At 41.8% G+C, this 27,936-nt stretch overlaps 1 protein-coding gene across 1 annotated transcript; it reads right to left on the bottom strand.

Moving 5' to 3' along the window:
- Window positions 1-371: 371 nt before the first annotated feature.
- On the bottom strand, window positions 372-27,633 carry LOC121471881 (plasma membrane ascorbate-dependent reductase CYBRD1). The gene is made up of 4 exons (XM_041722761.1): window positions 27,374-27,633; window positions 10,063-10,271; window positions 1,497-1,651; window positions 372-988 (listed from the first exon to the last, which is right to left on the bottom strand). Exons 1-4 carry the CDS (start codon window positions 27,558-27,560, stop codon window positions 697-699), a joined length of 843 nt encoding a protein of 280 aa, XP_041578695.1. The 5' UTR covers window positions 27,561-27,633; the 3' UTR covers window positions 372-696.
- Between the last annotated feature and the right edge of the window lie 303 nt (window positions 27,634-27,936).

Here is a 27,936-nt window from a genome sequence, read left to right as displayed (position 1 = left end):
AAAGTGCACCAAACCCCACAGAAGCTTTGGGACAAAGCTGAGTTTCAGAAAAACTTCCAGGTGTGACAAGAAAAGATCTCTTTAGCTATCTCTGGCTCAGTCACAACTCCCAAATGCTCTAATAGAAATCCTGGTCTCCAAGGTGAATCTGAGACCAAACTAGTTGGGGACAGAGCAGGAGACAGGTGCTGAGAGAAGGGAACCAGTTACTTTCCTAAATTTTTTTCTGTACTCCACTCATGTTATCTGTGTAGCATAAACCCTGCCCCAGATCTGATTCTAAAACATTAGGACTGGATTCTCAGAATTAACAAGAAATGACTGCATGACAAGAGACCAGAGATGCTGACAACTAATGAAATTTACCAACCGAGAGACACATTTTTGTTTCTGCTTTTGGTTCGTTTGTTTGTTTTTTGAGAGACACATTTTGATCACCTGTTCTATGTAAGATCCTCAAGAAAGGTAACATAACCACAATTTATATCTTCTATTATGTACACTGATCATCTCCTTTCCAATTTAGGTAAGTTCATAGGCCTTAATCAATACCAACTCTTCAAAGGAATCCTACTTTATGAGCAAAATAAATATTGATTCTGCGGAGCTCAATCATCTTGGGGGCTAAACAGGAGAAGCTAAACTGTAGAGCTAGTTTTCAAAAGTGAAGTTACATGGCCGAATCTCTGTAACATTTTACATGGTAGATCTCTGTCCAGCCTCATCAACAGAGAAGTTTCTTTTCTTTGCTGCTACTTCATTGTTTAATTTTGAATCTGATTGGTCGACATGGCTGAAGTTTATTGCTGAGCCTTCTGCTCCCTCCCGAGTGCCTCCATTTGGCTGAAAAAGGATAGGATTTGGTTCTTTAGGACGTTGCCATTGTGGTCTGGTGACTATCCAAAATATGAGCGCCCCAAATACCACAGTCAGGAGGCCGAGGGTATTTGCGAAAACACCTTCTGGTGGGAATGTACTGTATCCAGAACTACAAAAAAGAGAAAGGGTGTTCAATTACAAATAGGGTGATACAACATGTCAAACAGTCTTGAATTTATCTGCTGAGAAAAAGCACACTGACACACCTTCTATGTAAATTCCCTTGAAGTTTGATATTAAGGAGAAACTAAGATATGCTAAAATAACTCAATTGAAATAGTGTAAAATTGTTAAAAATTAAAAGTCTGAAAATAATATAGCACTTAAAAATTGGGAAAAGGATGATACAAAAATGTAGGTGCATCATAATTACAATTAATATAAAAAACATGCACATCAGAAAGAGTAAAAGGGCATGTGTAACTTCAAAACTAGTTGTTTTATAGGAGTGGTATAATTTTTTTATCCTTCTTCCAAGCATTATTAATGCTATATTACATGTTTAATGAATACATTTTTAATATTAAAAATTTTGTTATGTTTAAATCACATCTTTCCAATGAATAAGTATTTAACATTTTATAGCTCAAATATAACATTAAGAAAATGCAACTTACACGCCAAAGATCAGTTTCTCAGTCACTCCCATAAGTACCGTTGCAATCACTGTTCCAAAGATGAGAAGCCCAGAATAAACATGCATGGGCATGACAAGTGCTCGGAGTGAAAGTGGAGCCCAAGGAAGCAGAAAGACGAGAACACCTAGAAGAAGCTGAACATCAACAAGAACAAAGGTTATCATTTAAGCTTTAACTACTTTTAAAATTATTATTATAAAAACAATTATGTGCAAAAGGAAAAGCCTTCCTATAGAACCAAGGGCATAAGATGAAAAGTTCATTTCTCTGCTCCAGTTCAACTACTCAAAGGCAACACCTATTACCACTTTCTCAAATATCCTTTCAGAAAACCCTATGCCTATACAAGCATGTGTGTATCTGTGTGTGTACAAAAAGAGACTTTTTAAAGTGTAAATGGCATCTTAACATACATACTTGTTCTGCACCTTTCTTTTTTCCCTTAATAGTATGTCTTAGAGATCTTTTCACATTAACATATGTGCATCTGGTTTATTCTTTTTAATGGCCAAATTCTGGGAATTTACTCAGTTCTCTATGGATATTCCTGGTTCTAGTTTTTTTTTTTTTTTTTTAAGATTTTATTTACTTATTCATGAGAGACACACAGAGAGAAGCAGAGACATAGGCAGAAGGAGAAGCAGGCAACCCGTAGGAATCCTGATGCTAGATTTGATCCCAGGACCCAGGGGTCACGACTTGAGCCCAAGGCAGACAACCACTAAGCCACTCAGGGGTCCTTCCTGTTTCTGGGTTGTTGTTTTTTTATCATTAACAAAGCTACAGTGAACATTCTGGTACCTTCTTGTTTGTTTTTATCTATTTCCAAGTAGAAAAGGAAGTAAATATTTTCAAGTCACTAAAACCAAATACGATAGGATACATTTAGTCAGTTCAACCTAAAATGGTATGTGTCAAGAGGCTGACAATCTTGTTTAATGAGGAAATAATGAATTCTGCAGAGAGGTTATCTCCAATTCCTTGACAATTAAATCCCTCATGGGATGCTTCTCTGTAGAGGACAGCAAGGTTTCTATGTAAGTGATGTGTGGTGACACTTTCAATTTGTTTTGTTGTCCCACAGCCCATTAACTGTTCTCTTCTCCCCAAGAGAGTGAAGATAATTTAGTGACCACTATGCTACTGACTCTAAAGAGTCATTTTCTCAGGTACTTACCTTGGACCTACCACCCAAACAAAACAAGTATGAGAAGTAGGGAGAACAGGGAGAAACACAACATCACGGCTCATCTTTCCTGACTGAGATCAAAGGACTTCTGGGGGACACCAGAAGAACGAAGGCAGAAAGGGTGTGAAACCCTAAAACACATTTAGAATAAATTTCTGGGACATGGTAAAGAATGGAAGTTAAAAAATGCATTCGATAGGCTGGTGTGCATATTTTATTGTCTACTCATTGTCACAAATGCCTGAGTGTATAAGAAATGGTACAGAGGGTCCCCCTTGGTGGTTCAGAATGTCATTAATTGTCCTTCAGTGACATTTAGTGATTTCATTAGTATCAAAGGGCAAGCATCCTGATGTTCAGGTTGTGCTTTCTCCATGAAAAGGGGGCTCAGGTAAGTGGCCACCAAAGATTCAGCATATATACACTCTGTGAGTAAAGTCATCACACTTTTTATGTGACTTGCTCATGGAAATACATATTTTCCATATTTCTGTTCTCTTGACTCTTCATTCCTAAGATTCTGTTTTCTCTTATTTCTTCAGGATTCAAGGAAATCCTGTGTGCCTCTTGTAATCCTGTAGGGTTCAATGACCTAAACAGGTGGGTTGCCAGAAATTGGCTTACAGAACCCCATGCAATTTAACTCCCCTTATAATGCTATTTTCACTATTAAAAAAAATATTTTTTTTTTTGGCAAAAGAAAATTAGTTTTAAAAGGAAAGGAAAAAATTACAGAATGCTTAACTTTGATTAAAAGTGTTCCAAATGATGCAAATTTATAACAACTTACAAAGATTTATAATTCATAATAATCATTCTTAATTTCCTTTTTACCATCTTACAAGCAGTATGGTAGCTTAAAACCTAGTGGACTGAAACAGAACAGCTTTGTCCTTTTAAGTCAGTGGTTCTTGAAGTGTTGTTCATAGAAGACCTGCATCAGAAACACTTGCACCTTTCTTTATTTTTTTTTTTATTTTTTATTTTTTTTGCACCTTTCTTTAAAGAGATCCCTTGGGACATATCCAAATCTGCTAAATCAGAACTTCTGCAAGTTGGGCCCAGGAATCTGCTTTTTAACGGAATGCCCAGGCAATTCTTAATACATGTTAAAGTTTGAAGGCCACTGCTTTTGATTCACCTGAATTGTTTCAGAGATATGGGTTAACCGCAGTCTGGAAAACCCCCTAAAAGTGAAGGCAGTGGAATCTTCCATTACTTTCACTCTCAAACATGTATTAAGAGCCAACTATTGGCAAACAAAGTGCTCCAGTGTTTAGGAACCATCACCTACAGAAAGCTGTTCTTCACCACAATGGAGTTCTTAAGAGAGCTAAAGAAGAATAAAATTTCATTTAAAAATTATTATTTTGATATCAAAGTGAATATGTAGTATGACCCCAATTACATTAAAAAATTTTTTAAATGTATATTCATAGGCATAATATATGCGTGAAGGAAATAAAACAAAATATAATGATATGTCTGGATTATGGCATTATCAATGATGTTTGTTTTTTTCTTTATTTTTTCTGTATTTTATAAATTTGAAAATTAATGTGTATTTATATTACTTTTATAATTGGAAATAGACAATAAAAGTTTACTTTTAAAGTTCCTATAGTAAATACCTGGGCTTTCTCAGTTAATTACTAATTATTATCTACTCATTTACAAATGTATTTTACTACTCCAGTTTTATCTCACTTTATGAAACAAATGAGTTTAAAAAAAATATATGTGTGAACTTTGAGACCTAAAAAAGCTTTTATTTGCAAACAACATTAATGAAACTAGGAAATATCTGCCTAGCTAGCTTTTGTATTAGGTATGATTTGCTTTTTCTTTTTTTAACAGTAAAGTTGGATTTAATGAGCAATCAAATGATTTACAGATTATTATATGGAAGTCCTCTCGTTTTTCTGCTATTTTATATACTCACTCATTCCTGCACTTAAAGCACATATTGCTGGGCCCCATCCCTAGAGTTTCTGATTCAGTAGGTCTGGAATGGAACTTAAGAATCTGTATTTCTAATTTCTCTGGCGATGCTAACGAAGCTGTTCTAGGGACCATACTTTGAGAAGCCCTGTCTTAGGCCATTTTCCAGATGTTATAAGCATGTTTATTCCTGGGATTAAAATATCTAATCAGCAGCAACTAGAATATGTCCACAGTTGTTTATTAAGAGAGACAATACACAATTGAACACTACATTCCCCTGTCAATATCCTACATCTCCTTGCCGTACTGTCTTGCATCCCATCTCCCTGGCAACATCCCAGCACTGGCTCAGCCGTCTTCAGGACTATCTCTGGTCTACTAGGTACTACTAGAGTTAAATAACATCACTATAAATTCATGGTTATGATGTTTACAGTTAGGAGCACTTCAACACTGCTCAACAATCTTTTTATTGTCCCACTTCTCAACTGGTCCTCTATGTTCCCTCTTCCTTAAACTACTCGCTGTCTTCTATGCCTTCTACTATCAGATGATTTTATTACCACCTCATGGGAAAAACAGTCTCACTTCTCTGCTACCGAACCAAACAAACCAAAAAAAGCATCCCAAGCCAACAATTCCCTCCTTCCTTCAATTACAATAGAGTTGGTGTTCGATTTTCCAGCTGGGCTTTGCAACCTGCAGAGACATAGCTATAGATTCACCCCAACATTCACAATCTCCCTTTCTCTCCCATGCTTGTCTTGTGGAACAATGCATCCCCTAGAGCCTAGCAAAGAATCTAAAATACAATACGTATTTAACTGTTGAATACATTGATGGACTAATGAACAAAATTTCATTGCCATAAAATGTATGTTCTCAATCATGAAGGTGTCTAGGATCTATAATAGAAATAAAACTTTAAATGCCATCTTCAGGTCACAAAGGAGCCTCCCACAAGACTTATACTTCTAATACCAATAGCTGATTCGTGTCACTCCAGTATGCTAAGCTGAGGCAAGCATTTCCGTGCATTATTTGGCTTTGATTATGATGTTGTAAAGGATGTATCAAAAGCCTTAATTTGGAGGTGAGCAAACTAAGTTCAGAAAAGTTCAATAATCTGTCTTATGGTCACCAGCTACAATTGGAGGGACCTGATTCAAACTGAGGTCTCCCTGAGTGCAAATCCTGTGTTCTTAAACACTACTTGCTCTCTGGATCTGAGCAAGAAAGAAGTGAGAGGTTGGATTTCCTCCTGCTAACAAAAGTCATTAAGTTGTGAAATGACCTTTCTGAGAAGCCTAGTTAGCACACAAATAAAACAACTAAAGATAAGAACTTGAGTATCTCAGAGAGCAAAAGAGAGTCTTGAGACATTTAAAAATGTTTTTAATTCACTCAAGTTTAATATTAGAAAAATCTACTGACATAATTGACTATATTAACAGATTAAAGCAGACAAGCTTTTCTCTTAGGCAAACTGATCTCAAACAGCATGCTTCTGAATCACCTGACGGGCTTGTGAGCACATCCTGCCAGGCCCCTCACCCAGGGTTTCTGATTGTGCAGTTCTGAAGTAGAACCTGAGAATCTGGTTTGTTTTGACCTCAGTAGTGGGGAAGATCTCACAAACAAGTTACCAAAACGAAATAAAAAATAATAGCCTTAAAGGAAAAGATTCATTTGTTTCATTAAAATTGAGAATTCCATTTGTCAGTAAATACTAACAAAAGAGAAAATATAAGCTTCAAACCAGAAGATATATATAAGCAATATATATAAATGAAAAGGAATCTGACACAGAACTATAAATCTTCAAGGAAAAGGAAAAAAACCTCATTTTTCAAATGGACAAAAGATACAGAGATTTCTTAGAAGAGAAACAGAAATAACCAGTGAAATAAACATTAAAGCCACAAAAGGACATCATTTTTAAACCCACTAGTTTGGCAATAATTAAAAAGTTTGCAGAGGATGCATGTTATTTGCAAGTTAGCAAAGATATGACTTATGGGAACTCTTATATGCTGCTGGCAGGTACACACTGGGATCAACCAAATTGGAAAACGATTTGGCATTTCTTGTTTAGGCTGAGTATATATTCCACTCAAGAATATACACCCAGAGTAACCTTTGCATTGAGGTCCAGGAAATGTGTTCATGAATGTTCAATATAACATTGTTCGCGTAATAGAAAACAACTGAAAATAGTCCAAATGTCTAAATAGCAGGAGAATGGATAAGTAAATTCATAACATACTTGTATAGTGGGTTACAAAAGTAAAAATGAGTACAGCTAGAGGAATCAATATAGTTGAATCGGTAGAATGAAAAACAGTTGCAACAGAATATGAATATCAAGAGAATATTTTTTTAAATAGTAAAAAAGCAAAATTAAACATTTTGTTTGGGGATTCATGGCATGCAGTAAGATTATAAAGAAAAACAGGGAATGATGGAAAAACTTCCAGAGCATGGCTACCCCTAGAGGTTGAGGTGAGTAGAGAGTATGGGATTGAGGTAGGAGGGGGTAGAGGTTCTGTTTTCTAAATTAGGTTAGATGGTGGAATCATAACAGTTAATTTTATCATGATTTGTAACTTCTAAATACATACAATAAGGCTTTTAAAATGGAGAACCCCAAAGAGCTTTTATTTATATGGGTTAAGTCTTTTGGTATTTATCATATTAGAAATTAAAGCTGAAACCTCTAAAAATACGGATTCATTTAACAATGATAATAAATTCACTACATATTTACATAAATAACATGTCTTACAGAAAAATAACTCTATGGTGTGAAACAAAAAAACAGCAAGCCAGGTGGCATGTTTGTAAATCATTTTAATAGTGGATCATTGGATTCCTCTATTTGTCTCTGCATTCAGTCTTTTTTTTTCCGCTTTTAACTTTTTGAATTTTAATTTTTTAAGTATTTTACTTAAATTCTTTTTGCCAACATATAGTACAACAACCAGTGCTCAACCCATCAAGTGCCCTCCTTATGCCCGTCACCCAGTCCGCATTCAGTTTTATAGGATATCACACATAATGCAGCCTCTGAAAAAGTCCCCTGAACCCTTGTAAGAAACTGAGACAAAGATAAATACCATCTTAGTATCATGGAAACTGCTCTGAACAGAAAGACCACCTGAAAATCTTGGTTTCCCCACACCTCACCCAGAGTTCCATGGATCAGACTTTGAGAACTATTCTAAGAGGATGCTTTGGAAGCAGAGAGAAGGAACATCTCAGAAAGATGAAAAAAAAGAAAAGAAAAGATATGTCAGCAAAATTTGGGGGGAGATTGTCATTAAGAAATTTCAGATTAATTTCCTCTTCAAAAGAGATATATAGGATCTTTGCTTTGTAGGGGAATCATTCCTATGATTCTATTTTTGGGGCTGGAGAATTGGGCAGGGGGCAGGCAGCAGATCAGATGATCCAAGCTGGTCCAACCCAAGTGCCTTGGTCAAGAGAACACCTAAGGTACAAGCAGACCCAAATACATTTTTGCTGAGTTTAATCTATGGACTCAGGAAAGATGGGCCCTCTCCTTCCTGGGTAGGCTCAAGGATCTCAGGAACCACTTATCTCCTTCCTGGCAACGGGCTGAGAGAAGCAGAGGTCAGATATCCAGAGAACGCAACCCGAGAGAGTACAGTTTGGACCTCTGGTAGTTTGTTATTTTTTAAAATGCCCCAGAGGCTACATCTCACAAGTAGAAAAGAATTCGACACTTGAAATGCTTTATAATCCATAGGTAAACATGAGGAAGAAGGAAGACCTTTCAGCCTTTTCTGGTTGTAGCCTTTGTTCCTTGCCTCCCTCCTTCCTTTATTTACCGAAACCACCCGGACACTGGCTTCACTTGGCAGAAAATTCCAGACATGGAAGCTAAGCCAACCCCCTACGATGCTAAGGTAAGAGGATCTGAACTTGCCAATCTCTCCCGCCCGCACTCTTCATACTCTGTGGTAGGATTGGTTGAGTTGTTCTTGGGTGGAGGCAAACTCCTCACAGACTCGGCGCATGGTCCGCACACAGTTAAACTCTGGGACTGAAGTGCAGGCTGTCATGGCCTTGGAAGCCAGCAGCAAGGGAGCAGCTGCTGCTGCTCCAGGGAAGTGGGACTTCCTGTTCTCCACCCACAAGTGGCAGCTCCAAGAACCTCCACCTGAATTCGTCTTGATTCAAAAAGAGACACTGCTTCCTCTCTTACTTTTAACTTAAGAAACCTGACAGATTTTTTTTTTTAGTTTCTTCCAAATGGATAACCAATTATGACAGTAATATTTACTAAATAAGCATTCTTTCCCTACTAAATTGAAATACCATAGTGTCACAGGAAAAGTTCTCATACGTACTTGGACAGTTTCTGTCCTTTCTATTCTTTCCATGACTATATTTTTTCACTTTCATGTTAATAACTTGTTTTGAATAAGGCAGATCTCCCTTTGCTTCTTTTTCAAAATTTTTTTGATTATCCTTGGATATTTGCTTTGCAAGTTTAAGACTCCCATTGGGCTTAAACTCAGAATTATATTAAACATAAATATGGTTGAAGAGTGAAAGATACTCTTATATTAATTTTTCTCTATTATTAACATGGTATCTATACCATGTTTTCTCAAAAAGATTTCATAGTATTTTACATATTCTATATATTTTATATCTTCATTGTTCAGTTTATTCCTAGGTATAATTTATATATCCATATTATAAATGAATTCTACTTATTTAAGTAGTTGTTTCTAGTTTAAGCAAAAGTTATTGAATTATGAATGGCTATCATAGCCAGCCACTTTTCCAAATGCTCTTATTACCCAAGTCATCTCTTGGGTTACCAGGCATACATTACACGATCTGCAAACTGAAAAAAGGTCACAAATTCTCTATTACTTTTACAGTTTTTTAAAAATTATTTTGTAGCTAAAATCTCTAAAAGAAGGTTGAATGACAAAGGTGGCAGCACTAATGTCTTTTTAACTTAATAAAAATGTCTTCAGTGGGCAGCCCGGGTGGCTCAGCAGTTCAGCCCAGGATGTGATCCTGGAGACCCAGGATTGAGTCCCACGTTGGGCTCCCTGCATGGAGCCTGCTTCTCCCTCTGCCTGTGTCTCTGCCTCTCTCTCTCTCTCTCTCTCTCTCTCTGTGTGTCTCTCATGAATAAATAAATAAAATCTCTAAATAAATAAATAAATACAATCTCACACTAGAGCTTAAAGCCAGAATTCTGTGGTTCTGGTGGCCCCTCAAGCAAGAATACTTACAATGGAAACAAAATGGCCTAGTTGGGGGAACAAGAAGATGATTTCCAAGAAATATGAATATACAGAAAACATCTAAGGTATCAGAGCTGGTTGACTTTTTATATTATGTTTATAAAGACCCTGAGACACTGACCTGTAAGATGTAGAGTATGACAACCGTCAGTCCGACCCAGCTGTGTAGACTGTACATGTTGGGGATATTCCCGGCATTGTGGTAATCAAAAACAGACACCAGAGAGATAATTACGAGAATGGCAGCAACGGTGTGTAACCCCGCATGGATGGATTTCATCAGGAGCTTGCTGCATTTCCAGGTCCATGGCAGTCTGTACACGATGATGGCTAGAAAGGGAGGAAAGGGGACAGAATGTGGTGGTGTTATTTTTAATCAACACCAGTCGAACACTTCAATGCACTGAACACCCCCCCTTCCATGAAACCCTTTTTACTTGGCTTCTGCTTCTCCCCTTTTCCCTGCCTCTCATGAGTTCCTTCTTGGGCTCTTTGGCCCTTATCTTCTTTACTCCCAATTTATGAACAAACCCTGGTGGCTCTCAGGCTCAGATCTAAGACTTTTTCTCTGTGGGTGACCTCCCTCACTCTTTTACTGAGATGTTACCCACATGGCAGGGACTCCAAAATTCATATCTCCAGCCCAGAACTTTTTTCTGAACTCCAGACCCACATAACTCAACAGCTTCAGGATGTCTCTATATAGATGCCTCCATATATCCCAGACTCAACAAATCCAAAACTAAATTGTTAATCTTATGATCTGTTTTTTTCATAGAAGTGTGTCTTAGTTTGACAAGAAAAGACTAAGGAATAGAAAAATACACACAAAGATTTAAATAGACAAAAGAGTCTACCCAAGTATTTTACAAGAAAATTATATCCAAAAATAGAGACAAACATAAGCAAAATATCAACCTCATTAGTCAACAGAGAAATGCAAATTAAAATCAAATGAGTATATGTCTATCATATATCTGAATGGCTAAACATGAAAAATGCCAAGTATTGGAGAGGATATAAAGCAGGCAGAGAGGTCCCATGTTCTGCTGACAGGAGTTTAAATGACAACAAACACTCTGGAAAACCAGCAGTAATTATTCAAGCTAAACTTATATGATCCAGCAATTCTACTCCTGGGTATATACTCCAGAGGAATATGTACACGTTTACCAAAAGACATGCGCTAGAATATTATTAGCAGCACCATTTGTCGTGGCCAAAAACTCGACACTCCCCAAATTACTATCATTAATAGAATGAATAAATAAATTGTCATATATTCACACCATGGAATAATACACAACAAAGAGAATGAATGACCTATAACTACAACTTCATTCAACAATATGGGTTAACCCATAATGCCGATGCCAAGAAATGAGACATAAACAAGTATATACTGTATGGATTCAATTTATGTGATAGCTAAAAATAGGCAAAATTCATCTCTGCAATAAGAAAAGTCAAGATAGTAGTTGCCCTTGTGAGGAGGGGTATAGTAACTGGAAAGGAACATACAAGGTTTTTCTATCTTCTTGCTAATATTCTGTTTCTCAATCTGGGTGCTGGTTACATAGGTATTTACTGAGGGAAGATTCATCAAGCTATATATTATATATATACATTTTTGCATGTAGATTAGACTTCAACAAAAACATTTTTGAAAGCCTGTTTTTTTTTTAAGTGTCCTGGTTTAAGCAATCATATAATCACCTTAGCCAGCATGCAATTAATTTTTGTTCTGAAGACAATATCCTGTCTTTGCCCATCCTTATTCCCAACCCTCCAGTACAGGCAAAATTTAGAGATCTGAAAATGTATGGCAGGTTGAAAAAGTTTGAAGAATATTTCCTTGGAAGATGGATTCTATTGTATCAGCAGTGTATCCTGTATATTGCTTAGTCCCAGCAAGGGGGGGGGGGGGAAGAGCACATTCCCACTAAAGACATTTATAATTTGAATATGTAGAACTTCACAGGATCACAAAAACATATGAGACTATCTAATCCATCTCAGGCAGAAACACATATACACCTACAAAGATGTGAATTCAGCCTCTTTAAAGCTTTCAGCACAGGATGTCACTCTTCCTGTTCTTTGGTTCCATTCCACAACACTTGACAGTCCTCACCATTAAGATAGTATTCTTTTCATCTAATCCAAAATCTGAAGGATTGCTACTTACTAATTTTAGAGCATATATGGATATCTCATAAATGTTGATTGGCTACGTTTCCTTGAGGACATGGAGACTTTTAGGATAATCATTTCTATATTCAGTCAATCTTTTCAAGCTATTTAGTACAACCAGGTAGACAAGTTGACCCTTAAACAAAGTTATACCACTCAACCCTTGAGCAAAGTTAGGAGTGTCAGTGACCCCCACACAATTGAAAATTGCATATAACTTTTGACTCCCCCAAAACTTAACTACTAAGAGCCTACTGTTGACTGGAAACTTTACCTATAACATAAAGTTGATTAACACATATTTTGCGTATTATATTATATATTGTATGCTTAGAATGAAATAGCTAGAGAAAAGAAAATAGTTTTTTTTTTTTTAAAGATTTTATTTCTTTATTCATGAGAGTCACACAGAGAGAGAGGTACAGACACAAGCAGAGGGAGAAGCAGGCTCCCTGTGGGGAGCCCGATGTGGGACTCAATCCCAGGACTCTGGGACCACAACCCGAGCCAAAGGCAGATGCTCAATCACTGAGCCACCCAGGCGTCCTGAGAAAAGAAAATGTTAAGAAAGTCATAAGGAAAATACATTTACAGTGCTGTAGAGCATGTTTATCGAAAAAAATCCACCTGTAGGGCCATTTGGGTGGCTCAGTCACTTAAGTGTCTGCCTTTGGCTCAGGTCAGGATCACAGGGTCTTTGGATCAAGCCCCACATTGGACTCCCTGCTCAGCAAGAAGCCTGCTTCTCCCTCTCCCTGCCACTCCCTCCCCCCCCCCCACCACCCACCCCAGCTTGTGCTCTGTCAAATAAATAAATAAAATCTTTCTAAAAAAAATTCACCTGTAGGGGATCCCTGGGTGGCTCAGTGGTTAGCCCCTGCCTTTGGCCCAAGTGATCCTGGAGAACCAGGATCAATTCCCACGTCGGGTTCCGTATGTGGAACCTGCTTCTCCCTCTGCCTGTGTCTCTGCCTCACTCGTGTGTGTGTGTGTGTGTGTGTGTGTGTGTGTCTCATGAATAAATAAATAAAATCTTTAAAAAAATCCACCTGTAAGTGCACTCACGTGCCCCTATACTTCTAAAAGCTAGTTCAAAGTCCCTTCTCATTCCTACTTCATCCTCTCTGAGGGCAGGAATATGTTTTGCTGTTTCTCCTTGAACCTTGAGCATAGAACAGTCTAGGGTTCAAAGGATGTAGCTCCATTAGTATGTTTTAAAAAAAAAAAATTCTTATTGAGATAATTATAGATTTACATACAGTTCTAAGAAATAATACAAAGAGAGCCCATATACTCTTCACACAGCTGGTAACATATGGTGTTACCAATTGTAACCACAGCACAATATCACAACCAGGAAATTAACATCAACATAATCCATTGACTTAATTCAGATTTCATTAGTTTTATTTGTGTTATATGACCCATACATATTTTTTTTATTTAAATTTTTTTATTTTTATTTTTATTTACTTATGATAGTCACACAGGGAGAGAGAGAGGCAGAGACACAGGCAGAGGGAGAAGCAGGCTCCATGCACCGGGAGCCCGACGTGGGATTCGATCCCGGGTCTCCAGGATCGCGCCCTGGGCCATAGGCAGGCGCCAAACCGCTGCGCCACCCAGGGATCCCCCCATACATATTTTTTAAATAAATGTAAAACACTTTCTTGGGGCACCTGGGTTGCTCAATCAGTTAAGTGTCCGCCTTCAGCTCAGGTCATGATCCCAGCGTCCTGGGATCAAGGCCCCCATCAGGCTCCTTGCTCAGCAGGAAGCCTGCTTCTCCCTCTCCCTCTGCCTGCCACTCCCCCTGCTTGTGCTCTCTCTGTGAAATAAATAAATAAAATCTTTAAAATAAAAAAAATAAAACACTTTCTGCGGGTTGATCAAAGTCTAGAAATAAAATTGGAGTCAACTCAGCCACATGGTTTCTCCTTATGCTTTTTCTCCTCTGATTCAGTGGCATACCATATATGATTTTCTACTTACCAAGGAAAGCAAATGCCTCTTTACCCAATGACTTTGTGACCTTTCATCCACACAGTGGAGCCTTTTGCCATCTGTGTGATCATGTAGTAGTAAAATAAAATTGTGGATAATATTAAAATCTAATGGGGTGCCTGGGTGGCTCAGTGGTTGAGCTTCTTCTGCCTTCAGCTTGGGTTGTGATCCTGGGCTCCTAGAATCGAGTCCCACATCAGGCTCCACCCGAGGAGCCTGCTTCTCCCTCTGCCTGTGTCTCTGCCTCTCTCTGTGTCTCTCGTGAATGAATAAATAAAATCTTTAAAAAAAAAAATCTAATAACACATCTCGCCCTCTTCTGGGTCAACTTCATTTATTACACACACACACACACACACACACACAGTTGAGCCCTTAGTACATAGTAAGCACCATGCTAAGTGCTCTACATGTTTACATTTACATTATAATTGTTACCTCAATTCTGTGAGCAAGGTACAATTACTATTACCATCATCTAGAGGAGAAAACTAAGGCACCGAGAAGGTAAGTAGCTTGCTTAATCTCAATTAGTGTTTTAAAATTAATATTATTTTTGTCATCATCATTGTCATCATCATCCTATCATCCAGGGATTGCCCTCGTCTTAGTTGAGGGAACTTGAACATCTACATGTGAAAAGGAAATATTTGGAAGACATTTGCTTGAAAGGCAAATGATGAACAATATATTACAACAACCTTTTCTCCCCAATCTAGATCCTGTTATATTAAATTTTTCCAAAGTCAAAACTAACCTCTGATGTTAGAAGTCAAGAGTAGTTATCGTAACTAAGTTACAATGGTTACCAGGAAAATTCTCAGATGCTTGGGATGTCGTTCCATGATCCGAGTACATGAGTGTGTTCATGTTGTGTCTTCTAAAGACAATGGGCATCACAGAAGAATGCGATATAACTAAAATCTTTCCCCCTTACATATTAAAACTGGATTTTTAAACCTTTCACATTTACTCCAATGTTTTTAGATTGGTTGCACACTGACTTTCCTTCTCCAGCAGTAGCATAAATGGAACACAATTTAACCTTTTATCGATGATTTGGGGTTACCAATAATACCTATTGTCCTATTACCAGAGAAGAATGCCCTTAGAGGCTTCTAGGGCAGGAGAGGAGCTTTCCTCTGATTCACACAAGTCTAAGCAATTATGGTATTTCAGTCTGTGGATCTAGTTCAAAGTTCTTCAATCTCCTCTTTTAGTTTCTTGCTCAGTTAGAATGCTTACCCTCCCTCTATCATCCTGTATTATCTTTTATTCCTACTACCTTTAAGTTCTAGTTTATAAATTTTTACCTTAGCAAAAATCAGAACATCTGTAAAATTGGGGTGATGAATACATGGGGATCTGTTATGTTATTTTCTGTATGATTGAAAGAGTACCTAATAGTTTTACAGTTATAACAGTATTTTTGTAAGCTCACAAACCTAACAGTGAATAAATCTCTACTAAGCAGGCAGCCTGTGGAAACTGGAGAGCCTCTCATGTGAGGCATGGGGTTTTCTGCTTATCCTGGGTTTGAAGAAGTTCTGTTACATAGTTGATTAATATTTAAAATGCTCTTTAGATAAATGAGGGATAATTGCAAAATGCTGTATTTGCATAAGGTGTTTAAATGTTCTTAAAAATGTATAAATAAGCCAACTAGGGATCCCTGGGTGGCGCAGCGGTTTGGCGCCCGCCTTTGGCCCAGGGCGCGATCCTGGAGACCCGGGATCGAATCCCACATCGGGCTCCCGGTGCATGGAGCCTGCTTCTCCCTCTGCCTGTGTCTCTGCCTCTCTCTCTCTCTGACTATCATAAATAAATAAAAAAAAAAAAATAAAAAAAAAATAAGCCAACTATGGTGGACTTCGAAGGAAAGGCCAATCTTAACAGACTGAACCACCTTTCTTTCTTTCTCTTTCTTTCTTTCTTTCTTTCTTTTTCTTTCTTTCTTATTTTTGAACCACATTTCTTAAACAAGAACCTACCCTTAATAACTATAAAAACTGCCTGGAGAACAGAATTTAACTATATCTTGCTTCTTTGGCTTGGCATTTACCTAGACACCATTCCTGAGGTTCAGCGAGAAGGAAGAAAAAGGTCTCATGGGCCCGTGTGGAGGGGAAATGGCATCAAACAGCTACTTGTAACTGAAACAAGGGTTTTCTGTTAGGGGCCCTCATTGGCAAGGATCATTTACCCCCAGAAAATGAAGGGAAACATGAACACATATATGTGAGAAGCAAATTTTAAATCTTTTTAAAAGAAAAATCATTGGCAGTGGAGTATGCTATTGTGATAAACTTAAGAAAGCAAGGAAGAAAGGAAAAAGGAAATCAACACCCATGTGTAATAATTTTTTGGACAAATAAAGGTGAAAATACAGTAACTTGGAATTGAATTTAATTATTAGAAAATTTCTCAGGTCCTCACTGCTTCATCAATTCATGAATATGTGAAAATATATACTATCTAAAATGTAATCTCTAGGGATCCCTGGGTGGCTCAGCGGTTTGGTGCCTGCCTTCGGCCCAGGGCGCGATCCTGGAAACCCGGAATCGAGTCCGCGTGGGGCTCCCGGCATGGAGCCTGCTTCTCCCTCTGCCTGTGTCTCTGCCTCTCTCTCTCTTTCTCTGTCTATCATGAACAAATAAATAAATAAATATTTAAAAATAAAAATACATAAAATGTAATCTCTGGTTTGACATTGGTTTTCCATCCACATACCATTGCAGAACTATCTATATGCAGGTTTGTCTTATGGCAGGTAATGCAAATTTAGAATGTGGAGAGGGGTACTTGGAAGGAGGAATGTCCCCAGACATAGAAAACAACTTGACTCTAGTTCTTCTGTGTTTAAGTCTTGTGATTCATGAAGGTTAGGACCATGTCTATTTTGTCCATTGATTGTCATATCTCCCCAGAAATTGAGCAGATCCTCTTTTAAAATGCACAAGTCAAAAACTCAAGACAATCTGTACTGCTGATCTAAGTGTTACAGCTAGTATAAGACCAAAGGATCCTTTCAAGTAAGTAACAGGTACCCTACACTTGGGCCCACTTGACGACTTTACATAAGCTTTAAGTGAACCCCCAAATAAAAGAAAAGTGGTTTGTTTGAAGTAGGCGCTAATTTATTTTTTTTTAAGATTTTATTTATTTATTTGAGAGAGAGACAGAAATAGTGACAGAGAGCACGAGCGGGGAGGAGAGGAGAAGCAGGCTCCCTACCCAGCAGGGAGTCCTATAGCGGCTCCATCCCAGGATCTGGGATCACGACCTGAGCTCAAGGCAGATGCTTAACCAACTGAGCCACCCAGGCGCCCTGAAGTACACTGCAAGTTTAAAACACCTAAATATGATATATCCATTACACTTCTTAATTCTTTGAATAAAGTATTATTTTGACACCCTTGGTATACATTCCAAGCAGGATTATCAACTAATTTCCCCGTGCCCCACCCCACCCCCGCCATGTACCAGGCTGTACAAAGACCTCAAGGTTACACGTAAAGGCAGAGAACCCTTTTAAAGGGATCTTCTTGGAAAGACTGGGGCACTGGCTAGCAAAGAGAATCTGAACCTGGAAGCGCCCCAAGCCTGGGCCCCGCCCGCACTGCGCAGGCGCAGCCCGCCAGGCCCCGGGCCGCAGCAGCAGCCCAGCCTCAGCCTCAGCCCCGCAGCAGCAGGGACACCGGGCAGGAGCCGTGGGCGGGGAGGGGGGGAGGCAGGAGTGGGGGGGAGGGAGCAGGAGCCGCGGGCGGGGGCGGGGCCGCCTGGCGCGAGGTCCGAGGGCTGGCAGCCAGGGCCTGCGCGGGGCGCCCCGGGCCACCATGCCCGCCCTCCTGGGGCGCCCCCCAAGCTTTCCGGGCCGGGCAGGGATGTGGCCGCGATGATGGAACAGAAGACGGAGGAAGAGCCGGAGAGAAGGAAGGAAAAGGACACGGAAGAGAGAATGTCACTAGAGGAGCCCGAGGAACACATCCTGATTTTGCAGGAGCAGCTCTGGGCCCTCGAGGAAGAGGAGCAGCGGCTTTCCTGCAGCTCAACCAAGTGTGACCTGAGGAAAGGGGCAGGGCGCCCCGACCACCCGGTCAGCAGCTGCGCAGAGCCTGACTGTCCCCACAGGAACCCAGGGAGCATGCAGCATGCTCAGCATGCAGGGGAGCCTGAGGACGGTCACCGAGGCACCCTCATGTGGCTGACAGGGCCAGATGCTTGGACCCCAAGTGCTTAAAACCCGGCCCTCGGCTCCACTTCATCCAGCACAGCTAGACTCTGTGGTTCTACCACAAGTGACCCATTAGATTTTTATCTTCAACCTCACCCCCACTCTGTGTCATGGGTGAGGGTCCCCAGTGTGTCCCAGTCCAGTAAAATCTATCTGCCACTGCAAAATAATAATAATAATAATAATAATAATAATAATAATAATAATAATCTGAGCTTTGAAACATGCCTGTGTATTCAGACTGTCTCACTACATGACTATCATGAAACTAAAAACCTTTAAAGAATCAAAATGGGGATCCCTGGGTGGCTCCGCGGTTTAGCGCCTGCCTTCAGCCCAGGGCCTGATCCTGGGGGCCCGGGACTCAGTCGGGCTCCCTGCATGGAGCCTTTTTCTCCCTCTGCCTGTGTCTCTGCCTCTCTCTCTCTCTCTCTCTCTCTCTGTCTCTCATTAATACATAAATAAAATCTTTAAAAAAAATCAAAATGCAGGAAGTGATTTGGATGATTTGGAAGATTTGTTTTAGTATCTTGGCACTTAAGTATCTATTTAAAGTGACTGAAACCATCACAAAGGCAGCCACTTTGTACAAAATAGTGTATGAAGGGAGAAAAAGTCAATTAATTGCTAGACATTTATAAATATCCAGAAATCCTGCACTGTTAGAGACAGCAAGTATATTTTCTCACACCTCATATCAATATTATAACAGATTATAAGTAGTATTGATTCTGACAACACCTCTTTGTCTGACCATTTGATCTCTAAAATTAGGAACTGAACTTCAAATCCTGGCCAGCTCTAAATACACAGGGCTCAGGTTTTCTAAAAAATAAATCATAACTTGGGGCGCCTGGGTGGCTCAGTGGTTGAGGGTCTGCCTTTGGCTCAGGTGGTGATCCCAGGGTCCTGGGATCAAGTCCTTCATTGGCCCCCCCTGCAGGATGCCTGCTTCTCCCTCTGCCTGTGTCTCTGCCTCTCTCTGTGTCTCTCATGAATAAATAGAATCTTTAAAAAAAAGAAAAAGAAAATCGTAACTTAGCTCTAACAAACTCAAGTAAGTACAGCCTGTAGACAAGGCTATATTTTACTCATTTGTTTTACACAGTGTCTGGCATCCAGTAAGTGCTTAATATATGTATGCTAATTAAATCGTATGATACATGAAAACCGAATGAATGAATGAATGGACTTAGAAAAGTACAGCCAAAGTCTGTACAGTTATTTCCAAGCCTTTTTTGACTTTTTAAGAAAGTTCCTACAGGAAAAAAAATTATAACAGATTTTTGATCTAATTGTTCTACTTTTTAAGGGAAAATTTTTAAACCCCACAAAGTTAAGACAGAAAGCTCCAGCAGAAGTCACCTGTAAACTGGAAGGTATGGACTGGATTTGGTCCATAGATTTGTTTTGTTTGATCAGCACAATGTTTACAGGTTTTGTTTTGGTTTTGCGGCTGGTTTACTTTTAGATCAAACCAGTTTTTAAAAATCTGGATTCTCTTGGATAATGGGAAGCTCTAGCCACTATTGGCATCACCATGTAGCCACAATCTGCTGTAGCTAAGAGGTTTCCTATTTTGTCCAGACTAGGCACTCTCCAATTCTTTACAGTACCCCCCCACCTGTAACACACACACACACACACACACACACACACACACAGCATTTACCTTCCTTTGCATGAGAATCTGATCTTTGGTTAACTGTCCTAATAAACAGATATCAGCGGCTTCACACTAATGTTATTAGGCAATGTCATTTATGATAAAAGTGACCCCGATTGGTAAACTGTATATGGACTGGGAGAAACAATGAAAAAAAAATCTATAAATACCTGATAAGAATGCCAAACTTTGGGCTTTCCAAGGTGCAATGATAACCCTTATATCCTGTGTTGGTTTCCTAGGGCTACCATAACAATTACCAAAAACTGAGTGGCTTCAAACAACAGAAATGTATTTGCCCACAGCTCTGAAGGCCAGAAGTCCAAAATCAAGGTGTTGGCAGGACTGGTTCCTTCTGGAGGCTCTGAGGCAGAATCCAGTCCAAAACTCTCTCTTAGCTTCTGGTGGTTACTGGTAGACACATCATTCCAATCTCTGCCTCCATCTTCACATCACCTTCCCCTCTCTGTATCTACATCTTTCTAGATCTTTCATTTCTTTTATAAGATCACAAGTCATTGGATTTAGGCCCCACTCTAAATCAGGATCTTTTTTTTTTTTTTTTTTAAGATTTTACTTATTCATTCATAGAGACACACACACACAGAGAGGCAGAGACACAGGCAGAGGGAGAAGCAGGCTCCATGCAGGGAGCCCGATGTGGGACTCGATCCCGGGTCTCCAGGATCAGGCCCTGGGCTGCAGGCGGCACTAAACCGCTGCCTTGAGATCCTTAACTTTACATCTGCAGACACTGTGGTCATATTCACAGGTCTATAAGATTAGGAGTTGGATGTATGGGGGGGGGGGGCACTCTTCAGCTCACTGTATATCCCCTGCAAGGAAACTGGAAACCAGATCTCTAGAGTATTACAAAAGATACTGGCTCCTGTGGGGCATGGGGCACTTAAGCTTTGATCCCACCACTGCCACTCTCATCTCCTGGTGTCTGAACTATCGTGGAGAGAGGCTAGTTTCTGGAGGGATATATATGGCTGCTACATGAACTACTGCAGAAAGGATGCCCACTGAAATAGGATACTCAATGCTGCCCTGGCAGGAAGCTCTGGTCCCTGTCCTTCATCCTTCTGAGTATGCTGGTGCCCAGCATGGTCTTGGCAGTCTTGTGTTTCTGAATGTTTAGTTGAACACAGAAAGACACTCTGGTGGATACTATACCACTTCACATATGTACTTTACAAGCCATCCTTGTAGGTATGGCCCTTGGTTTAATTTAGTACAATTTTTAAAAGATTTTATTTATTTGAGAGAGAGAGAGAGCACGAGCATGGAGAGGGGGGTGAGGGGGAGAGGGAAAAACAGACTTCCGCTGAGCAGGGAGCCCAACATGGGGCTCGATCCCAGGACCCCGGGATCATGACCTGAGCCAAAGGCAGATGCTCAACCACTGAGCTACTCAGGTGCCCCTAGTAAATATTTATGGAATGCCAATTATATGTTAGGTAACATTCTATGCACCATGGATACAACAGTGAAAAAAACAGACAAGGAAGCTTCCATTCTAGTAAAAGACAGACAATGAAGGAGTAAATAACTAAAACAGCCAATGGTCAGAGTCTGGATAATACTGTATTTTGAGTTTGGAGTCTATTCAATTTTCTGAGGGATTGGACGAAAAGTATGATAGGAAATGAGGAATCCAGGATGACTGTATGAATGTCTAAGAAGTATGAAGCTACCATTTACTAAGATGGGTAACCTGGGTGATGAGTGGTTTTGGAGGTCTGAAGAAGATGGAGAGTTGAGGTTTGGACATGTCTATTTGACATCCAAATAGAGAGTTTGAGTAGACAGATGGTACGTGGGTCTGGAGTTCCTGGGAGAAGTCCAGGCCAAAGACATAAACATCAGATTCAGTGAGTAGATGGGTGTTTAAAGTTATGAGACTGGATGAGATCACCAAGGGTATGAGTGCATCAAGAAAGGAGAAGTGGTCAGAAGACTGAGCTTTGGGCACTGTACATTTAAGGGATCGAGGAGATGAGGAGGAACCAGCAAAGGACATTGACAGGCACAGCCAGCGAGGAGAGAAGAGCCAAGAGTGCTGGGTGTCTTGGAAGCCAAGTGAGGGAAGTGTCTCAAGGAGGAGGAAGGGATCAGTTATGCCAAATGCTGCTTTCTGATCAGGCAAGATGAGGGCTGAGAATAGACCACTGGAATCCGCAAAGTGCTTGCCAGTGGTAACTACGTTAAGAGCAATTTCAGTGAAGCAGTGCAGTGAAAGCCCTGACTGCAGTCGGTTCAAGAGAGAATGGGGGAGAGGAATTAGGAGGTATTTTTTTGTCAGTACTGCAGGTATTGACAAAAATTTCCAAAAAGTTCTGTGGCAAGCAGAGAATTGAAACAGTGGCTGAAGGGGGAACATGGGGTTAAGAGTATGGTTGTTTTTAAGATGATAGCAATTGTAACATGTTGTAGATAATCCAATGGCTGGTGAAAGTTAATGATGCAGAAGGAAAAGGGGAGATTTGATGGCTTTCTGTAGGCAACGAGGCACAGGTAGTACTCATGAGCCTGAGGCCTTTAGAATAACAATGCATTTCCAATATAATATGATGCCCATTCTTCTCTAACAAATCAGTGCTGCCAAACTGGCTACACAGGATGATCACTGAGGGACAAGGGAGGGCACTTTTACTTTAGATGCTATTATTATCATTACAAATGAGTAGAACTACATTCTGTTACTAACAATTTAATGATGGTACAGAACCAATCATTCATCCAATAACTATTTATTGGCCTACCATCTGCCATTCTAGGGGTCATTCTAGGTGTCAGACAAAAGTGAGCAAAATAATCATTTCTAAAACACATTCATTCATCAGTTACAAAGAGATCTGCATTCATTTATTTATAACAAAAAATGTGTTTTGGGTTCCCTTGAATTGTGTGCCTATGCTCTGTAAAAACCCTCCCTTTACCTACCTACAATTGGTAGGTTTTATTATCAGTGGTGTCCCCAAGGCTGACTTTGGAGTGTCTGTGGCACTTTCTCCATCACTTTCTTTGCCAGGCTCTACCCCAAGAGCCTTTGCAAATACACTTAAGTTGACTTGGAATTTGGTCACTTTTAGATGTATTAATAGGATATGCCAACTGCCTTTTAAGAAATACTCAGTTTCTTTTTGTTTTAAATGTTACTGAAATGTAGTTCTATTCTCTCACAAAGCCAACCTGAGATAATTAAGACTATTCAGTTTCTCTCCCTTTAGTTTATACAGCAAGCAGATGGAAAAGGAAGGAGTATAGAATTGCTGAGACTTCTATTCACCAAATTTATACACTTGAATTTTCTACCCTTCGCCAAATAACACATTCCACCTTGCTGAACCTTTTAAAAGGTCAACTGCCACTTTGAGAGGGTTTATTTGTTTCAATCTTTTCTGTGGCCTTCTTTTCAAGGGTTGTTTCTCTGATTTCCTGGGAAACATTCCTTTTAGAGAAACACAAAGCCTCCTCTAAAGTTCTCTTTGAAACTCTTCCTCATTCATGTTTACTAGATACCCCCCACTAGCTTAAATTTTTGTTTTAGATATCCTATCTCTGTCATACTCTATTTTAGAATACATATATTTCCCAAAATATATTTGGGCTCCCGTGTTATTTCCCAAAATATATTTGGGCTCCCGTGTGTAGGTACCTCGTGTACCCCATGCACACACATTTATTTTGTAACTTTTATGCTTACTCCAGAGCTTACTTCTTAAAGGTGCTTCCCAAGTCTCTTATTTGTTCTCAAATGGTTTTAAATATTGTTTACTGTTTGGGAATTGTATTTGCAAGGCTTTTTATGCTTAATGACCATATTTTAGCCTTCCCTTCCTCATCTCTAAATATTTGTGTATCACAGACAAACTCAAATGCATCATGTGCATTACTAGAGATCTGAAACACCAAAACCTAAAAATTTCCTCCCTGAAACAATTACACAGGGGAGAAAAAAAAAAAGCCTGTGTTAATATGGTTAGTCTGTAACATGTATTTCCCTCCTGGCCTGCAAAGTCAACTATTTACTGTACATCCTTCCACTGAAGACCTTCTATTGTTGGATCTGAGGAGATGCTGGCCCAGCAAGATTTGCAAAAACTCAGGAGTACTATGCATGCGCCTGTAGGTAGGAAAAAGCTTATGTTTATGTCAATTAAGGGCATTATCTGATTAAAGTGCTTTGCAAGTCTGGAATCCAAATAGTAAACAGGATGGGGAGTGTTGACAGGACAAACATTCCAAAACTAATAGAAATACAGTAACTAAGCTTTAAGAAAACAAGGTTTGCACAAAAGCAACAGATGAAAATTTCCAAAATATCCATTAAAAAAAAATCCATTTACATGTTTTTTGCTGAGGGTGGGGGTGGGGGAGGGGGAATCTTAAGCAGAATCCCCAACAATCCTGAGATCATGACCTGAGAGGAAATCAAGAGTAGGACACTTACTCAGCTTACACAGCTGAGCCACCCAGGCATCCACCATTTACATGTTTTTGCCCAAAAGTAAGTATAAACAGATTAAGAAAAGCCCAAAGTTTAGAGAAACTAGAAATCTTTTTAGGAAAACTCTAATGGACTCTAACACAAATAACAATTAAAAAAAAAAACACACATTTTATTTATTCATAGAGACAAAGAGAGAGAGAGAGAGGCAGAGACACAGACAGAGAGAGAAGCAGGCTCCATATGCAGGACCCATCCCGGGTCTCCGGGATCACGCCCTGGGCTGAAGGCGGCGCTAAACCGCTGAGCCACCCGGGCTGCCCAATAACAAATTTTAAGGTGTATTTTAGATGAAGCTTTTTGCTCCTCTTAAGAATATTTTGCAGGAAGTAGGCATATTGCCATAAAGGCAGAGAAATGAAGCTTGAAAATAAGGCCACTGAAAATATATCACTTCCATGGGTAAGGTACTTAACTGCTCTGTGCCTTGACTTATCCTTACATACCTGTGAAAGAGTGCACTTAGTGGGCATACAGAAAGCACTCAATGAACGTTAGCAACTGTTTTGTGACCATCTCCTCTTTGATAAGTCAGGAAACAACTAATACCATCTGTGTTTCTCTTACCCTCAATTACGAGAATACTCTGGGAAGTTTCTTGGTATTAGGAGCTACTCTAAAGTCTAGTTGGAAGAGATCAAGAGACTCTTTGAACAAACAGAAGATGTTGACAGCTCTGGACACACTTACGGGCTCCACCATGCAGGAAAGAGTGTTTCTGATGACAGCAACTTTGGAACTTGAGTATGTTTTTCTCATTTTAGGTCCATGGCAAAATAACTGGAGCTTACGTAACATTAACTTGGCTGGCTGATGGCACTCGCACCCCCACGCCTATTGCAAACCAGGTGGACCAAGCAGTAGCAATGTCTGCCACTACTTGGGGGGTGGGGGAGATGCTGGCCACACCTGCGGGACGCCTGCAGCACAAGTTTTACACGGAAACAAAAGTCTTTTATTTGGGAATGAGGTTGGAGTTTTGTTCATTTGTTTGTTCTGGAGAGCCACATACTGGTGGAGAAAAGGCAGCCTGCTCAGAGACAAGGCTAGAGGTTTCAATCTAGAGGTGGGCACCTCTTCCTGAAGCCTTTACACTTCTAGTCCGTTACCTTCTGAGATAGAACACCAGCCCACCACTTTCTACCTTCTTCTAAATACTCCATCTGCCAGGCCTTGACTTCATTTTTTTGAAAAGTGGCTACAAATAAATGCTGCTTGCTTGCACCACTAGCTAGAGCTTCCTCCAGCCAATCAGCCCAAGAAGGAAACATTAGGACACTGAGCACACAACCACAATAAAAACTGCCAGGGATTAGAGGGATGGGGGGGGGGGGGGGGCGCGCAGGGCCCACAGGCAAAATGGGTGAAGGTGGTCAAAAGGTAAACTTCCAGGGGAATCCCTGGGTGGCTCAGCGGTTTAGCACCGCCTTCGGCCCAGGGCTGATCCTGGAGTCCCACATCAGGATTCCTGCATGGAGCCTGCATCTCCCTCTGGCTGTGTCTCTCTGTCTCTGTCTCTCATGAATAAATAAAATCTTAAAACACACACACACACACAACAACAAAAAAGCCAAATGATAAACCTCCAGTTATAAAATAAGTCCTGGGGATGTAAGGTACAGCACGGGGACTACATTAACAACATTATATTGTATATTTGAGCCATTGCTAGGAAAGTAGATCTTCAACGTTGCTAACAGAGTACATCTTAAACGTTCTCATCACAAGAAAAAAAAGTGTGTAGTTATGTGAGTTGGTAGATGTTAACCAGACTTCTTGAGGTGACCATCCCGATTTATATAAGTCCTATATGTAATCATACACATGGCCACGTCACACACACGAAACACGTAATGCTTTATGTCAGTTATATCCCCAAAGCAAAAACAAAGTCGGCCACCAGCTGGGCCCGCCCTCCGGGTCAGGTCAGCCTCAGCCCGGAGCGTGCACAGCAAAGCCCAGGGCGGGCTCAGGGCTCAGGGCTCAGGGCTCAGCGCTCAGGCAGCAGCATCCCGGGGGCCAGGCGGCCCCGCAGGAAGCCCCGCAGGGGGAGTTCGCTGGTGCGCAGCCCCGCCAACAAGTTGGGCTCCAGGCTGTCCGAGGGCCCGGCGGGGAGCCCAACACCCCCTGGGGGCCTGGCGGCTTCCCGACCCTAACGGCCTGGGCGGAGCGACGCCAGAGCCCAGGCTTCAGCGCCCGCGGCCGTCGGCTGCCGCGGCCCTTCTCCCGGGGCTGAGGATGGGACGGAAGGCAAATTCTCGCCCCCCCGCACCCCACCCCGTTGCCTTCCTCTCCTAATCTGCAGCCCTGAAGGAAGTTGGGAGCAAGGCCTCACGAGCGTCTCGGGGGCCGGGACTGCGCAGGCCCCGCCCGCCGGGGGCGACTGGGGGGCTTAGGGGCCCAGGGTGGGGACGCGCGGCGCTGCAGCCTCCGTCCTCGGCCCGGGGTGCTGGGCCCGGGATGCCTGCGGGGCGCCCCGGGCACTGGCGGCGAGGAGTCCGCCAAGTGGGGCGGCCGTACGGGTCAGCCGCCCCCTGCAGGGCGTCTCGGGCGGTCCCGGCCCCCTGCCCCCGGCGCCCCGCAGCCCCCCGGCGCCCCGCTGCCCCCCGGCGCCCCCGCTGCCCCCCGGCGCCCCGCAGCCCCCCGGCGCCCCGCTGCCCCCCGCGCCCCCGGCCCCGTCCAGCGCCGCCGCCGCGCCGTCTCCGCTCCGCTCCGCTCTCCGGCCCCCCCGCCCCCCGCCCCGCCCGCGTCGGCCGCACTCGGCTGAGATGGGCCCCCGTGCCCCCGTGCCCCCGTGCCCCCCCGGGCGTGCCCAGTACCGATGCCCTGGATGAAGACGAAGCCAGTGACCATGAACACCGGGTGCCAGTTGAACTCGAGCGCGGTCCCGTCCCAGCCGAGCCCCTCCCGGTAGTGCAGGACCCAGACGAGGCTGAAGATGACGGACAGGAAGCCGACGAGCAGCGCCGACACCAGCAGCCCCAGGAAGCCCCTGTAGCCGTCCATGGCCTCAGCGCCCCATGCCCCGCGCGGCGGCCGCTCGCGCTCGGCGGGGCCGACTTAGGGCTCCGGCCCGGGGGCGGGACTCGGCCGCCGACTCCGGAGCGACCCCGCCCGGGGGAGGGGCCTCCTCGGCGGACGGCTGCGGGCGGCGACCAGCCAGTCCGCCTGGAGGACCCCATGCCCACCGCTTGTTTTGATGCATTTTTAAATTTTTTTTTTAAAGTTTATTTATTCATGAGACAGACAGAGAGAGAGAGAGAGAGATTGAGAGAAGCGGGACTCGACCCCGGGTCTCCAGGATCGCCCCGGGCTGAAGGCGGCGCCGAACCGCCGAGCCACCCGGGGATCCCCCGCCGCTCGTCCTGAGCCCTGCCCTGTT

This window comes from Vulpes lagopus, chromosome 11, assembly GCF_018345385.1.
Source record: "Vulpes lagopus strain Blue_001 chromosome 11, ASM1834538v1, whole genome shotgun sequence".
Classification (NCBI taxonomy): Eukaryota; Metazoa; Chordata; class Mammalia; order Carnivora; family Canidae; genus Vulpes; species Vulpes lagopus.
The sequence above is the reverse complement of the archived record's forward strand: the minus strand, read 5'-3'. Positions and strand labels throughout refer to the sequence as shown.